Source organism: Sceloporus undulatus, chromosome 11, assembly GCF_019175285.1.
Source record: "Sceloporus undulatus isolate JIND9_A2432 ecotype Alabama chromosome 11, SceUnd_v1.1, whole genome shotgun sequence".
In the NCBI taxonomy this organism is placed as follows: domain Eukaryota; kingdom Metazoa; phylum Chordata; class Lepidosauria; order Squamata; family Phrynosomatidae; genus Sceloporus; species Sceloporus undulatus.
Genome location: NC_056532.1, coordinates 7,588,669 through 7,604,489, shown reverse-complemented (window position 1 = coordinate 7,604,489; position 15,821 = coordinate 7,588,669). Strand labels below are relative to the sequence as shown.

General features: G+C 46.6%; 2 protein-coding genes across 2 annotated transcripts in view; one reads left to right on the top strand and one right to left on the bottom strand.

The window, feature by feature from the left end:
- Positions 1-15,821, top strand: part of SHPK (sedoheptulokinase) — a 938,822-nt gene that overhangs the window by 397,874 nt on the left and 525,127 nt on the right. The window lies entirely within an intron of this gene.
- ACACA (acetyl-CoA carboxylase alpha) overlaps positions 1-15,821 on the bottom strand; it is a 121,833-nt gene that overhangs the window by 40,979 nt on the left and 65,033 nt on the right. The window contains 9 exon segments of the mRNA XM_042442393.1: positions 102-222; positions 1,024-1,121; positions 1,853-2,122; positions 8,414-8,560; positions 9,927-10,082; positions 10,255-10,458; positions 11,718-11,873; positions 13,025-13,240; positions 13,756-13,797. Coding sequence (XP_042298327.1) covers positions 102-222; positions 1,024-1,121; positions 1,853-2,122; positions 8,414-8,560; positions 9,927-10,082; positions 10,255-10,458; positions 11,718-11,873; positions 13,025-13,240; positions 13,756-13,797 — 1,410 coding nt within the window.

Here is a 15,821-nt window from a genome sequence, read left to right as displayed (position 1 = left end):
GATTGGAGGGGCATGTCACAGGAGTGGTCTAGTTGTGCATTCCTTCATGGCAGGTAGCACTAGATGTCCCTCCCAATTCTATGACTCTATCTACGAATTACCAGGTTGATTGTGATAATCTCTTCGTAGGCCAGGGATGATTCTCCGGCGATCATGCCAGATCCTCGCAGATTCTCCGTCCCGAGGCCTTCTTCTTTCCCAATAATATCTGTAATTTTATACCTGGCGCAGAAGGGAAAAGAAAGAAAGACCACATTTAGTCCGGAGGACCTTGGAAACACACTCCGCAGCATAACAACAACCAGAATAAGAGTCGGGTTTTTCTGCCCCCTTCAGAGCTTGGAACGCATCACAAGTCACACAGATGCATTTAAAGAACGGTGAGTGTGCGCATGGGTGATATTTCAGTTCTGCAATGAGCGAACTAAAGCACAACTTTTGAAACCTGAGTGAAACTTGGTTGGCTGCAAGAGGTCAGAATCCACTGGCTTTAGCCTATCTATTTTATTTGCTGCCAACATTTCTTGCAAAGAGGAGACCTCCAAGGTGTGCGCCCTTCTATGACGGTGGTCCTTGCTACCATTATTCACTACCTGTAGTAATAAGAAAGCTCTCGGTGCCAAATGGAGCTTCCTTTCTATTGCAAAGAGCCAGAAAGGAACCAAAGTGATAAAACTGAGCCGAAGAGGAAGGGGATGCACAATATCAGGCAAGAGGGCCACAGATCAGTGACTATGGCCCCATACAGACAGGCCAAAATAAAGCTGCTTCGGGTCACTTTGGAAGTATTCTGTTTAAATGATGCATGCTTCCTAAGAGGCCAGAAGCTGCGCCAAAGCTGCGCTCCAATCTTTAGGCCCGGACCATGGCTTTAGCATGGTTTGCGGACTCTTAGGACGCATGCATCATTTAAACAGCATACCTCCAAAGTGAACCGAAGCAGCTTTATTTTGGCCTGTCTGAATGGGGCCAAAGTTGTAAAATAACGCTTCTTTTTTAATCCAGTGTTTTAAACATGCTTACCTAGATTCCCCTTCGTCTTCCACGTGCTCACAATGTACAGAGTTCAAAGCACTGACTTTCTTATAATCCTGAGGAGTCAGGTAGAGATACTTGAATCCCTGGAGGAGGAAGGGAAATGAGAGTGGAAGGAAAAACCCATTAGAGAAATTAAATTGTTCTCGTCCCAAATCCCAATACTTCCCCGGCCCCAAAGAAAATCACATTTTGCAAGTTTAAAAAAGAGAGAGAAGAAGAAGAATGAAGTTACTTTGAGTATTTAGGGACTGTACAGTTGGTCGAAACCAACGCCTGGTCCAGGGTCAACCAGTCATTTTCATAGATCACTGGACAGCAAGAAGATGGATCTCCGAAGTCGCAACGCAGCGTTGTAACTACTATGCCTCTTGTAAGCACATAGCCCTCAAAAACTGATATAACGGATGGACAGGTTGGACCTTAAAACCTTTGTTATGTATCTGCTTTGATCATATGGCTTCAATATGGCGATGCTCTCCTAGGGTTTCCTTGACGAAAAGGACTCAGAGGGGGTTTGCCAATGCTTGCCTCTGAGGCTGAGTTTTATTCAAACCCTGGACACCTAGAGTCCTAATCCAACACTACATTATAGTACCCCACTGAACTACAAATCCCAGGGTTCTATGGAATAAAACCATGGCAGCGGAAGTAGAATCCCAGTGCTATAATTACGGAGCGCAGAAGAGATCTTAATGTATTACATACAACTCAAAAGGACACAATTTTGACCTCTTCCTCCGAACATAAAAAAGGGGGGTCCACCAAATTGTGGGTTCATGTTCCAGCATCACAAGCCATTTCAGAACCTCCTTACTTTGTACGGGTCGTCGGGGTCTTCCCACGCCACGTGGAACATGTGCCGGATCTCCTCAGCCAAGCCGATCCTGGCGCCGCTGTTGGCGGCAACGTAAATCCGGGGGATGCCCTGCTGCCGTGCCAGCTCCGAGGCCCTCAGAAAGAGCAGGTCCTCCTGGGGCCCAAAGGACCCGATCCGATACGTGATGTCGTTGCTAATGACGATGACATCTCGCCCGTCTGGATACTCGGGCGTCTTGAGGGTCATGCGCCAAGCCACCATGCCAATCTATGGAGAGGGATTATTGTGGCAATGTTAGCATTACAGTTCCTGCATGCCCTGATAGATGCCAAGCCCTCCTCCCAATTTACTGGAGCACCTAGAACTACAACGTATGTAAAAAATCAAGTTTTAAGGGAGCGCATATTGTCAAATGTACTGTGCTCCTTGCGGAGCTGAAAAGACCCATGCTCCAGGATTGGAGAGACAAATACTCGCCATCCATCATTCAGTGGCTGGAAAAGTTTAATGTTTCAGCCATGTGCGAACATGTATTCTACTGACGCCAACTGCAGGCCCTAAATCCAATTGCTAGTCCCCATCTTAGAATAGCCAGCAGTTGCAAAATAGTAAGTTAACACTTACGTATGTCCAATTGATTCAATGGAGTGGGATTAGCAATTGGATTTAGTTCCTTTACAATAACCTGGACATATGTCCCGCTTATATTCATATATATGCCTACCCACAATCATATAGTATGCATTTCTCCTTCCGTCATTTGCGTTTCTCCCTCTACTTATCTTTCAATCCTTCTTGGCATTTATATGTATATAACTCTAAGCGCACATAGCACATAAGAAATTTTCAAGAGTATACTATAGGAGCATTTCCAGCTTAAGCCAGGTTGCCATGCCTTTAAACTCTGTGCGCATGTGTGTGCCTACTAATACATAGAATAGAAACATGTGCAAAAATGATATCCACAGACCAGCATGCAGACTACACATTGTGCATTTCTCTCTCTGACGCATGCTCTTTCTGTGCCGCAGTTGTTACCCAGGGAGCAAATGACATTCCAGCGCAGAACCTAATCACAGCTTGGAACATCAGAAATAATGATGGCTTCTGATCGGCGGTTGTGAATAATTCATTGGGTTTGATTTCCCCCCCATTTCCCCTCCGTTCCCAGTCCTGGCCAGTGATACCTTTCAGGCCAAATGGGTTTCTACAGGAGAATAATGGTTCTGCTTCTTATGGAAATACAGTGGCGCGCACATCGCTTCGCCCAACACAGAGGGAGCGACACGCGCAAAACCCACTCCGTTGAATTAGAGTCATTGCATCTTCCAGAGAAATATCCTTTCCCCTCGTCGTCTCTTCTCCATTCCCCCTCTTGTTGTTGTGGCAGTGATACAACGACAACCGGGAGAAGCCATTGAGATAGGTAGGAGCTTGCCTTTTGCAAACCTCCGCAGTGGGAACCGTCTTTTATGGGCGGCCAACAAAACTACTAGACCTGTTACCATGCAAACGTATACACACACACTTTCCAAACCTGGTGCCCTTAGGATTTTCCAACCTACAACTCCCAACACACCCTAGCACACCTTTTATAACAAGCTATTCCTTCACAGCATTTTGTTATTTCACCACAAAACCTGAACGCTGCACAACTGGAATAAAGTGGCGTTGGATATGAAAGCCGGCATGGTGTAGTGGTTTAAGCGCTGGACTACAACTCTGGGGACCAGGGTTTAAATCCCCGCTCGGCCATGGAAGTCCACTAGGTGACATTGGGCAAGTCACACTCAGAGGAAGGTAAAGACAAGGCCATGCTGAACAAATCTTGTCAAGATGAACCTTGCGATAGTTTGGCCTCTGGGTCGCCATCAGTCAGAATGCGCATAGCTGCCAATTCAGCATCTCCTTCAGTGTAGCATAAATACCCACATGCAAAGATAAGTTATGCCATCACTACACAACCCCCACACAAAATAGTAACACTGCGCAATACATGTCAACGGCTGGGTGATGTTGTGCAATGCGCAACCTTAATGTGCAACACTGCTGAATACGCAGCCCTGCTTCTGCCACCGTCAGCAGAATGCATTTGTTGTGCTATGAGGAATAATTCACTGTTCTTGAGTTGTGTGACCTACACATGGGTATATGTTGCTAACTGGATGCCAGCCGAAATGGGAAGCCCATAAAAGCCAAGGGAAGTCACTCCCCTGGATGACTTACCCTTAAACACAACCATCTTACTGTGTCCCTCAAAACCATTGCTTCCTTGGGCCTGTGGTTAAAGCAAAAACTGTTGCCGTTTTGTGCCTTCCAAGTCATTTATCATTTATGGCGACCTTAAGGCGAAACTATCACACTCTTGGCAAGGTTTGCCATGGCCTTCCTTTGAGGCTGAGCGAGAACGCTACTAGAATGCGCCACCGTTTCTAGTAGCGTTGCTACCAGAATCCTAGTCCGACATTCAAACCACACATTGTTAAAAATTAAAATATAACACTGGCCAGCCATGCCTATGGCTTTTCCCAACAACTCTGTTTCCACTTGTTTAAAGTAACTTTTAATGCCAAAGTGTACCGCGAAGGTGGTTTTTAAGAAGTTCAGTTTGAGGATTTCTTTACCACTCTTGTAAAGGAAGAAGTATGACATCTAGTGTTAATAAATGAAATGGCCAGAGACATTATGGTGAACATTAGCAGAACGATGCGCCGTCATCCCAGAGGACAATGGAAGTTCTTGGAGGAAAAGGACGGGGGAAATACCACTTTTCCTATAGCAACAAAAGCTGCCTTTTTTAAAAAGCTTGAGGCATGAGCCATAGATACACTGGCAGACTACAGTTACAGTGCGCCCGCGCCATACGCAGGCGCGCCATATGCGGCCTTGAGCATACGCGCTCAAGCCGCGGGGCGGAAGCGGAGGCGCGTCCCATTCAATTGAATGGGCGCGCGCGCCCGTTGTGCACCGCCTGCGCTCGAACATAATCAGAATTCGCCTTACGCGGAGAGATCCGGAACGGATGCCCCGCGTAAGGCGAGGACAGACTATACTACTGTTGTCGTTGCAGCTACTGTTGTTGTTGCATGCCTGCAAACTGACTCTGACATCTGGCGACTCGATCCTAGGGTTTGTTTGGCAAGATTTACTGGGAGCAAGTTTGCCCATGGTCTTCCTCTGAGGCTGAGAGAGTATGACTTGTCCAAAGCCGGTGAGACTCCATGACTGACCAAAGTCTCCTGAAGTCCTAGTCCAACGATGGCGAACCTATGGCACGTGTGCCAGAGGTGGCACTCAGAGCCCTCTCTGTGGGCACATGTGCCATCACTCCAGCACAGAGTTTGCCAGAGTTTGTTACTAGAAAGCCAGAGGGACATGGCACTTTGCAATAAATAAGTGGGTTTTGGGTTGCAGTTTGGGCACTCGGCCTCTAAGAGGTTCATCATCACTGTATCAAACCATGACATTGCATTGACTGGCAAAGACTTTTAAAGGACATTAAAAGCGCTGAATGGTTGGCATTATCACGCCTATGCGCCAAGAATCTTATGATAAATCAAACTGGTTTGGATTTAATTTTACTATCCTTCCAAGTGCCATATACGCTGTGACCAAATGCTGCAAGGTGTTGCGCTCTCATTTAAGGTTGAGTCTCCTTTATCCGGAATTCCAAAATCTAACCTTGATTTTGTCATTTTTATATAAGGGACATCGTTTTACTATGCCATTGTATCTAATGGGACTTGAGCACCCACGGATTTTGGTATCCGATGCCAAGGGCCCACTGTATACTCAAACCAAAAATGAATTTCATGGTTCGACTTGGAGTCCCATCTCCAAGATATCTCATTCTGGTTTGCAAACGTTCCAAAATACCTCTGGTCCCAAACATTTCCGATAAAGGGAGACTCAACCCAAAATTCACACTCCGACTGGATCGAGCCATTTTGGAAAAGGGTTCCTCCTTAAGTGTGTAGGCCGCACATATTGGTTTTCTTTCTGCAACTGGCGAATCAGTGCGCACGAGCGGTGCCATCTTGGTCACACAAAAACAGCCCGACTCAGAGAACGGGTTTACCGTCCTACAAATGAGAAATGCCTTCTCCCCAAACTTTAAAGGACAAAAAGAGCAGCGGTTTCCATTTTCAAGGCACCGAGGAAAGTCGTTCAGGGGTTAAAAAGAAGTGTGTGCTGGTGACAAGAGCGATCCTGCCTGAGTGGTTGGTCTTTGGGTACAGGGTCCCATATAATAAGACTATTTGTATTCATACTGGCAGAGTAAACACTACATGTTCATGCCCAGGCAGCTCAGCGCTAGTAATTTCAGCCAGAACACGGCTTGGTCCCTTGGGAACCTGGCGACTCCCCTGGCCTCCAAACCACTCCAAATGCAGAACGAGAGCCGAAAAAGACCGGAGGGCGGAGGAGGGGGCAGTCGCAAAGGCGGAGGGACGGAGACAGACAAAGAGCCGGCTTGAGAGAGACCTGCGCACCGCATTGTGGCTCAGATGTCTTGCTTGCAAGGAGAAAACGTTTCAAAAAGGCCAAAGGTTGAGCCGTTTGGAGGGCATCTCTCAAAAAGCCCTCCTTGCTTCAAATTTAGCAGCAGCCTCTGTGCACCATCCGGGTCGCAGGGCTTAACATTTCTGCATCCGAGACAAAAACACTGCAAAGCGGAGCCATGCTCAAGAGCTGGTACTCATCTGAATATAGCTGGATGGGGACCAAACGGAGGGCCTTTTCCAACGTGGCACCTTGCGTTCGGAAAGCCTTTCCCCTACGAATCTTTTTTCAGTACAAACCAAAGAAGCTTTTATCCTCTAAGGTTTTTTTAATGTACTGGTTTTAATTGTGAGGTTTATCCACGGTGCGAAAGGTTTGCGGCCCTTTTGAGCTGTCTCACATTCGGCCTATAAAGCGTGACGTCCCTATGTATTATCTTTGGCATTTGAGGGCATCTTATACATAGCTTAGTCCATCTAGTTCAGTCCATCTAGCTCTAGGATCGGTGCAAGACTTAGGGCCACTTTTCTGTCTACTGCAAGTTCCACTTAATGCCCAAGTAATAACTGGAAGTGGCCAGAAATCCACTCCTTGTTTCGTAAAACTCTTGAGTGTGGAGAGAGGTTAAACCCAGAAAAGAATGGTAGCTTCTGGAGAATTTCTGGGGCTGCAAAAATACAAATTTCAGCAAGATGCATGTGTCTGTGTTTGGTTGGGAGGGGTGTTTGGGAGACCCAAAAGCACACTGGATCCATGGACTATATTGTTCTTAGTCCGGTTCTAAACTAGGGTGGGCAGAGTGTGTCCCATAGGCTGAATTTCAGTTGTCTACTCTGATTCCCCCCCCCCCTCCAAAAAGCCCCAAAGTGGTCTCTATGGGATAGACAGAGCATTTCCACTATGTTGGAAGTCCCCCTGGACTCCCCAAGAGTCGAAACAAGGCCTAAATAAGATATTGACATGTCTCCCCAAGGGGTGTTGGGGGCAAAAAATTGATCCAACATCTCTCGGAGGGCTAAGACAACTATCCGGTCTGCTCTATATGTCAGTGGCTCTGCAGCCTTTCCAATGTGTCCTTGGAGATGCTGGGGACTGAAGCCAATCTCTCCTGCTTGCAAAACATGTGCTCTACCACAGTGCTATGGCACTACCTCCCCTCCTTTCCTCCCCCCATGGTATACTTCCCAAACGGTTTTACTGAAGGGTGGCCCAGGAAACCAAACACACAAACACAACTGTAATCACAATCAACATTGACACAGTGTCTTTCCTGTCTCTAAGGCATGCCACATGCATCCCACCTCAGCAATCCCAACAGCAGCTCTATAAACAAGGAGGAGCTGCGACAAAACGCTGCCATGCGGAGTGTCCCCTGGTTCAGATCCCTACTGATCTATCTACTCCTTCGTTCCTCCGCTGAATGTAGAATCACAGAGTCGAAAGGGGACCCAAAAACAATCTAGTCCTTCCCTTGTCATGCACTTAGCATTCTGTGGCCACTGCGCATGCTCAGTCTTCACTGGGCTTTTGGAGGGCGTTCTTTGGCATCCTATTCTTTTGCATCATCCTTTACATCCTTTGTTACATGCCCCCTCGACTTATCCATGGGTCATATTAAAATCCATATTTTTGGCGCCAAAACCTGCCCTTGACTGATACGTGAGGTCGACTGATAGTCAAGAAGATACGGCAGTTAACTAACCATCTTATGGTTCCCATTCATTTGGGGAGGTACTTTTACAAAGCTCCTCCTATGCTGTAACAGAAGATGATAATATCCCAGCAGGCTAATGTAAGACAAAACACTCCTTTTGAGAACCCCAATCCTGAACCACATATGGGCAAAAAGCTCATTACCACCATTTCAAATAGGAAGCAAGCAGAGCTGTTATAGCTAGAACAAAGATGGAGAAAGAGATGTGCTCCCATGAACAAAGACCGCCATCAAAATGTTAAGAGGTTACCCAGCGTTTTCTTTAAAATGAGATGTTTATTCGCCCCCTTGAGCGCCATTTGTAAATGCAAGCTACTAAATAAACCATCATCCCCACTTACCTCATTTCCGCCAGGTAGCCTGTTCATGTGCACCAGTTGCCCTTGGTCGTCCAACACCAGCTCCGTATACGTCAGCAGATCCGAAGGCAGTGGCGGCGAAGGCAGGATGGCAAACTCTTTCATGTACTCCCACAGTTTGATCAGAGACTAGGTTGATTCGGAAGAGGGAGAAAAGGATAATGTCCAACTTTTTAACTATATCTCTATTTCTATGAGCTGTCCTTTACTCACAAAGCCTTTTGTCCTTGGTTTTTAATCCAGACACAGTCCTCTAGTGTCCTCCAGCGCAACTCTGTGGTCAATGTCCGACAGACACTGACCATTGAATTGTGCTGGAGGAGCTACAAAGGCCAAGTAGAGTATTCTCTCTAGGGATCTCTAGGTCCTCTGGTGCAACTCTGTGGTCAACGTCCGACAGACACTGACCATAGAACTGCGCTGGAGGAGCTACAAAGGGCTAGTAGAGTATCCTCTCTAGGAATCTCTAGGTCCTCCGGTGCAACTCTGTGGTCAACGTCCGACAGACACTGACCATAGAACTGCGCTGGAGGAGCTACAAAGGGCTAGTAGAGTATCCTCTCTAGGAATCTCTAGGTCCTCCAGGGCAACTCTGTGGTCAACGTCCGACAGACACTGACCATAGAACTGCACTAGAGGAGCTACAAAGGCCTAGTAGAGTATTCTCTCTAGGAATCTCTAGGCCTTTCAGTGCAACTTTTAGTTAACGTTGACCATAGAGTTGCACTGGAGGAGCTACAAAGGCCTAGAAGAGTATTCTCTCTAGGAATCTCTAGGTCTTTCGGTGCAACTTTTAGTTACAGTTGACCAAAGAGTTGCTCTGGAGGACCTAGATATTCCTAGAGAGAACATATGAATCAAATCCGTGAATAATCAAATCCACAAATATCAAAGCCACAAATACTTGTTGCAAGCTTTCAAAGCTCCATGGGCTTCTTCTTCATCAAGCAAGATGTTACAAACCAAACCGAAGAAACAAATTGGAGATCTTAGTCAGATGCCAGCATGTTGTTTCAGTACTTACTAAAGATGCTATGATCGTAACATCTTTACTAAGGACTGAGACAACATGCATGCAGCTGACTAACCCCTGCATGTTTCCAAGGAATGATGGTTAGCTTAAAAACAAAAGTTTCTCTTTCTCACATGCAAAAAGAGGAGGGAAGGGAGAGGAAATGAGGCGGAAGCTCAACAGAATTAATTCTTTTAGCAGAAAGTCTCTGCCCTTGAAAGCTTCTATGAAAGCTTTAGGGAGAGGAGGAGACCAGCAGACCAGCTCTTCTCCTTGGACCTGATGGAAGAATTAAGTGCATCTATTCAGGGAATGATTGCTGGTTGCAATGTCCATCAGCAGAGTCCTCTCCAGGAGCCTGACAGTGGCTGAGCAATGAGAGGACATGGAACCGCACACGCATAGTTATGCGCACATGTAGGATCTTGGCTGTGGTCTGACTTGACTTTTAAGCCATTTTAAGTTCAGCGGGACCGTTCTTACCTGTCGAAACATTTCAGGGATGTCATAGACGTACGTCGTCCCCAACGATTGCGCCTGGAACCTCTTGGACTGCAGTAAGTCCTTTGTCACGTATGGAGTGTTGATCAGCATCCCATGTAGTGGCCCTTGCTTGTCACCGTAAGCTTGAAACATAATCTGAACAAGAACATGCACATCCGTTATTAAGTCAGTGAAAAAAGTTGACCGTCAGATGAGGCTTGTTTCATCCCACAGTTTGGGCATGGCCATAGGTTGGGCAATTTTTGTTTCCTGGGGGACACTTAGAGTCAAAAAGGGGTAATTCTTCACATGCACAAAAGAGCAGTACCTGGGCAGTTCTGGAGTCGGTCACCTCCTTGTAGAGGCTTATGTCCAGGTAGTAACCAGATTCGTTGGTTAGGAAGAGGCGGATGGGGATCGCTTTGCCGGTTGGCGTCAGTCGGATGTTAATTTTAAGCTCCGCCTGGAGCACCCGGAGTTTCCACAAGCGGCTGCCGTAACGCATGACCATGCTCCGGACAGACTCCTCAATCTGAACGACACAGAAAAAAGAACGGGAGTAAGGATGCGGACAAGGCCAAGAAGAACGGCTGCGGTTGGAGATGTACTATTTCCAGAAACGATGAAACCAGGCTTTGGTTTTAGGTGATTCCTGCCACGGCGCTGAGTGCCATGCTTAACTTTTATGCTTTCTAGGGAAAACATTGTCCAAAGAGATGATTTGAGCATCTTTTCCATGCACCTATCCATTCCTCATCCCTCTTTAGATTAAACTACATCACTCAAACCGACTCAAAGTTTGTCTGGTAGTTGAAGAGATTGTGTTGATGTGGGGCAAGGTGCGTAGCGCAACACTGCCAGAGTTTCTTATGCATTCCCTCCCCCTCACCTGCCCAAACATCTTAATATTCCAAAAACCCAGAAAGCAACAACATTAAGCACAAAATCCTCCACAAACAATTTCAAAAAACAGCATTTACACCCCGCGCTTCGCCGCTGCCACGACGTTTTAAATCAACAAGGCAATTACCGCTCGGAGCCCTGTTCCTCCGCTGTTTTATTAAACTTTCTAATATACTGCTGTTTGGTAAATAGTGCATATTAAAAGCCCGGCAATCGGAAGGCAGGTCTTTAATGTTCGCTCTCGAAATACTTCTTTTCCTCAGGTCCCTCTGGGGCACGTGCTTTCCGCAGAGTCTCCAAGACGGTGTGCAAGCAAAGCCCCACAAAGCTTTGGAGAACAACCGGGAAGAGGAACAACTACAAAACTTCTTTTACGTCACAGAGAAGGTCTTTGGGTAGCAGAATATGTGCCAAGTTGCATCAGTTTGTGGGATGAGCACAAACAGTTATGCCTGCCTGAATTTTCTACATTCTTTGGCATCATATTCCTTCGCATCATCCTTTGTTACATGCCCCTAAGTCTTACCCTAAGTCATACCAAAACCCATCATTTTGGCCCCCAAAACTGCCCTTACTTATACATGAGGTAGACTTATAGTCGAGTATATACTGTAGTTAACTAACCTTCCCTGGCCTGATCCTGGAAACATCATGCATCATGAGCAGAACAAACCTTCTTCTATCCATGCAGCTGATACTTACTTAGTTCAGTATACTTAACTAAGCTGATATAGGATTCCAGCCATTACCTATTATACTGAACGTCCGCCCGTCATTAACACAACGCTGTTGTTACTTTAGCACAGAGACTTGGTCCTCCTGAAGAGCAAAACCAACAATCCCCTCAGATAGAAGGTACTTTTGAACGGCAGGAGACCCTCAACCTACCTTTGACGGGTCCATGATAACCGTCGGGACAAAGTTGAGGAATATGTGGTTGCAGTCGGTGCGCACGTTTGTGTTGTTGAAAGCCACTTCCAGCTCATCCATGGCTTCCAGGAGCAAACGCTCCCCTTCGTTTTGCAGGTATTCAAAGGATGCCTCCTGCAAAGAGAACATCAATCCGTTACTGGCTTACTTTCCTCGGCCACTTGGTGGTAAAGCTGCCAGCCGTACCTGTTGCTAATAGGAAGCACCTGACAACAACCAGTCCCACCTCCTTGAAAAATGGTGCTTGGCTTACTGTCAGTAAGGAGGCTTGCAGAATGCAGATGTCAAATTCAGATGGTTAAAACACTGACATGTTGTGAGTTTGTTCCTTACTTCCTTGCATTCCCTCTGACACAAAGTTAAGTTACCCATTGGCAATGCTCTAGTCTGTTTTAGTGTCAAGATTTGTCCTAGACTCCTTGTACTTTTCCTACAAAGAGGTTTGTGGCAAACATAGTTCTCCAAAGGAGGCTCTTTGCAACTTTTGCAACCGAGAAGCCAAAATTTATTGCCTTCCTTCTACTCATCCTTGTTCCCAGGCAGCTCAGTCTGGTGTGTGTTATGTGTATGTGTGTGTCTACAAAACCTACATCTCAAAGCAAAACCATAAAATGCTCTGCACGATGATTTACCAGCTTTGGCTTGATGAAAACGTCTGCGCGCCTTTTGGTTGGCCTAATAAAGATACCTCCAAGAATACAGATTTGGGGGAAAGCTTCTTAGTCATTCCAGAGACAGAAATGGCCAGTCTGCGGCTGTCGGGGCAGAGCTGAAAGAAGGTTAAACTTGCGCTCTTGCCAAAGGCATATCCCACACACTTCATCCTGCTCTTTTCTACCGAGGTGAGTAGATACCATTTATTCCTTGGGCAAAATGTAAAAGGTACCACTTGGATACAATGGGGAATAGTTCAGCCCTCACTCATGGTGCTGAGGAGTTCAACCTCCACTTTGCAATATGTCTCTGTGTGCAAAGTGCATTAACAGGTGGCACCATACCTTCATACAGGTCATGGATGGATGGATGGATGGATAGACAGCACCCTCTTATTCATTTAAAACAGGGATTGGTAGCGTGTACCCCTCCAGCATTTATTGGACTACAATTCCCATCATCACTCTTGGCTCTACGGCCACTCTCACTCTCAAGCTTCTCGGACAGTTAACACAATGCCCCCAAACACAGAGTAAAGTATAAGTTAAACATCACACACACGCTATCTGCCTTGAGGGCATTCCTTTGGCTACTTAAGAAACACAGCCCACCTTCGTAACCAGGTCCGAATGCCGGATGATCGCCCGGACAAAGAACCGGTAGTCAGTAACCTCGGCTCCCGCCTCGACTTTGGCCGCGCCCAGGTAGAGGTGCATTTTGTGGTTGGCGCACGGAATGGCCGTGAGGTCGAAGTTGCGCATGCGGTTGAGCTCCAGCTGGAACGCCAACGCCGGTTCCAAGTGGCGGTAGATTCTGTCTTCTTCAAACTGGAAAGAAACACAGCCACTTATATGAATTTGATGCAACTAGTTCTTGACAGACAAAAGGAACAGAACATTCTCCTCCTCTTTCTTTAGCATTTATTGAATTAGGAAAAGCATCCTAGGCTCATATTACGTAACTGAAAGACCACTAGAAGCATCTTTGAAAGATGAAGAGAGAGCAGCAAGACAAGGTTTTCCCAAGGAAGGCAATTCCAAAGTGCAGGCCCTGTCTTATGTGGCCCCAAAAATTGGTGGGATACGGAGAAGGGTCTCTCTGGAAAATCTAAAGAACTGGGCAAGGCCCCATGCGCTACGGTCAGAGGTACTAATAATGCTGATCCAAAGCCAAGGAGAACTTCCAACAGCCACAGGTTTCCATTTGACACGCTGCCGTCCCAACCCAGCTGAACCAGTTGGGAACCCTCTTGGCGGCACCAAGACAGGCAGCATTCCTTGTCTTTGGTAGACGCATTTGTTTCCAACCCAAAGCAGAAAGGGCTGAAAGGTTAGCAACTCACCTTATCCCTTGCGCGGAATGTGAAAAACTTAGGAAACTCCCTCTGTTTGGAAAAGAGAGACAGCGCCATTAGTATCCGAAAACATCATTTCATCATCTCATCTACAAAGCAGGAGGGATGGCATTACCAAACTACAAAGACAACTCTTTGCCTCTCCCTTCTAAGCATGGGTTCAGATGTCACCCTAAACTGACTCCGATTCAAAACAGAAGCAAAAGGTGCAGGCTAGTGCCCCCACAAAAAAGGTTGCCCTTTCCGCCCCCAATTTCCGAACTCCTACCCAACGGCATGGGCTGCATGCAGCTATTTCTCAACCATCTTTTCTGCAGCCGTCCAATTTATTCTTTCTAAAAACTGACATTTCAGTTTGCTGCCAATGTGGGAAACAGATTGTCTACCTAGAAAGATACTTTGCTCCTTGTATACCCCTCTCCCCAAACTTTTGTTCTGGGGCTGCCAGTGCAGCTCAGTGGTTTAGCTTTCCATGCAAACTGGGCCACTGTCTGGTCTTGATGTTGCTGGCTTCTCTGTCTTCTGCAGGGAGCTAAAGGAGCAAGAATTCAACTGAAGTGAAACAAGAGAAGGTGGTGACTACCTGCATCCAAAGCTCATGAGAGTTTTAGCCACCAAATCAGATTTTGGAGATATTCTGTCACCTTTGAAACCTAGACATCTATTTCCCAAGACTGGCAGGCTGCCTGAGGCTCAAACATGGAGATGCAAAGCCATAGGGCTGAGATGTCACCAGTGTGTGTGTTTTTGCCCTGTGCCTTCAAGTCATTTCTGACTTATGGCGACCCTATCATAGGGTCTTCTTGGCAAGGTTTGTTAGGAGCAGTTGCTTTTGTCTTCCTCTGAGACTGATAGAATATGACTTGATAAAGGTCACTCAGTGAGTTTTCTTGGCCAAGCAGAGATTTGAACCCTGTGTCTAGAGTCCTAGTCCAACACTCAAACCACTACAACCAGAATGCATTTCAATGCCTATTGAAACCTGTTGCGTAGGCATCTCTCCCAGTTCTAGTGCCCAAGTTTCTGTTAATGTCATGTTCAGGATGATATCAACTTTGCTATCAGGGGTATACCTGTATTATCTTGGAGGACAACTATGGTGGTGGAAGATATAACAAGGGGTATGTAGCCCACAGAGGAGGTACAGCCATATTTACAAGGGTGGTTAAGGCCCAAGTGATGGCAAACCTATGGCATGCGTGCCAGAAGTGGCACTCAGAGCCCTCTCTGTGGGCACATGTGCCATTGCTCCAGTACAGCGTTTGCCAGAGTTTGTTACTAGAAAGCCAGAGGGACATGGCACTTTGCAATAAATAAGTGGGTTTTGGGCTGCAGTTTGGGCACTCGGCCTCTAAAAGGTTCACCATCACTGCGGTCACAGAAGGATAAGTTGCTTACCAATGGGTTGTCTGCGCCTGCGCAGTAAACTTCGGACGTTTTACTGTGCGGCCGCAGACGCCACAAAGAATAAAAACAGAACAGTCAGAAACGTTGCCCATTTCTCCCATTGTCTTTCTAATCCGTTGCGTCTCCCTCTTGCCTTTGTCTCTCCGTGTGGCCAATTTTTCCTCCCGCCGCCCATGCGCAAACTCTCACCGCCGTGATTGCTTTTGTTGCTGTTGCCGCCGCCGCCGCCAAGGCCTTCCCTCCGTCGCCCATTCCAGGAACAAATATCGCCATTAAACGCAAAGCATCCTCCAAGCTTTGATACCCAAAAATACCCCCCCCCCAAAAAAAGAGAATTCCGCCATCCTAGATGGAGGAATTATGCCCCCGCTGTGTTCTAATCAACCAACCATCATCAAGACAATCAGAATAATTCGCCTAAATTAGCCAATCAAGACACCCTGCAAATTGGAGAATGCAAAAAGCTACACGAGAAAATCATCATAGCCGGTTATTATACTAATAATCGCGTTAAAAACCTAATGAGATGAGGAAATTGGAAGCTTGCTGGAGCAACTCTCTATTACCTCAACATGCTGGGAACTAATTATATAGACTGTAATTAAAACACAAAACAAACCCAAGCCAAGGGTCCTCCCCCCCCCCCC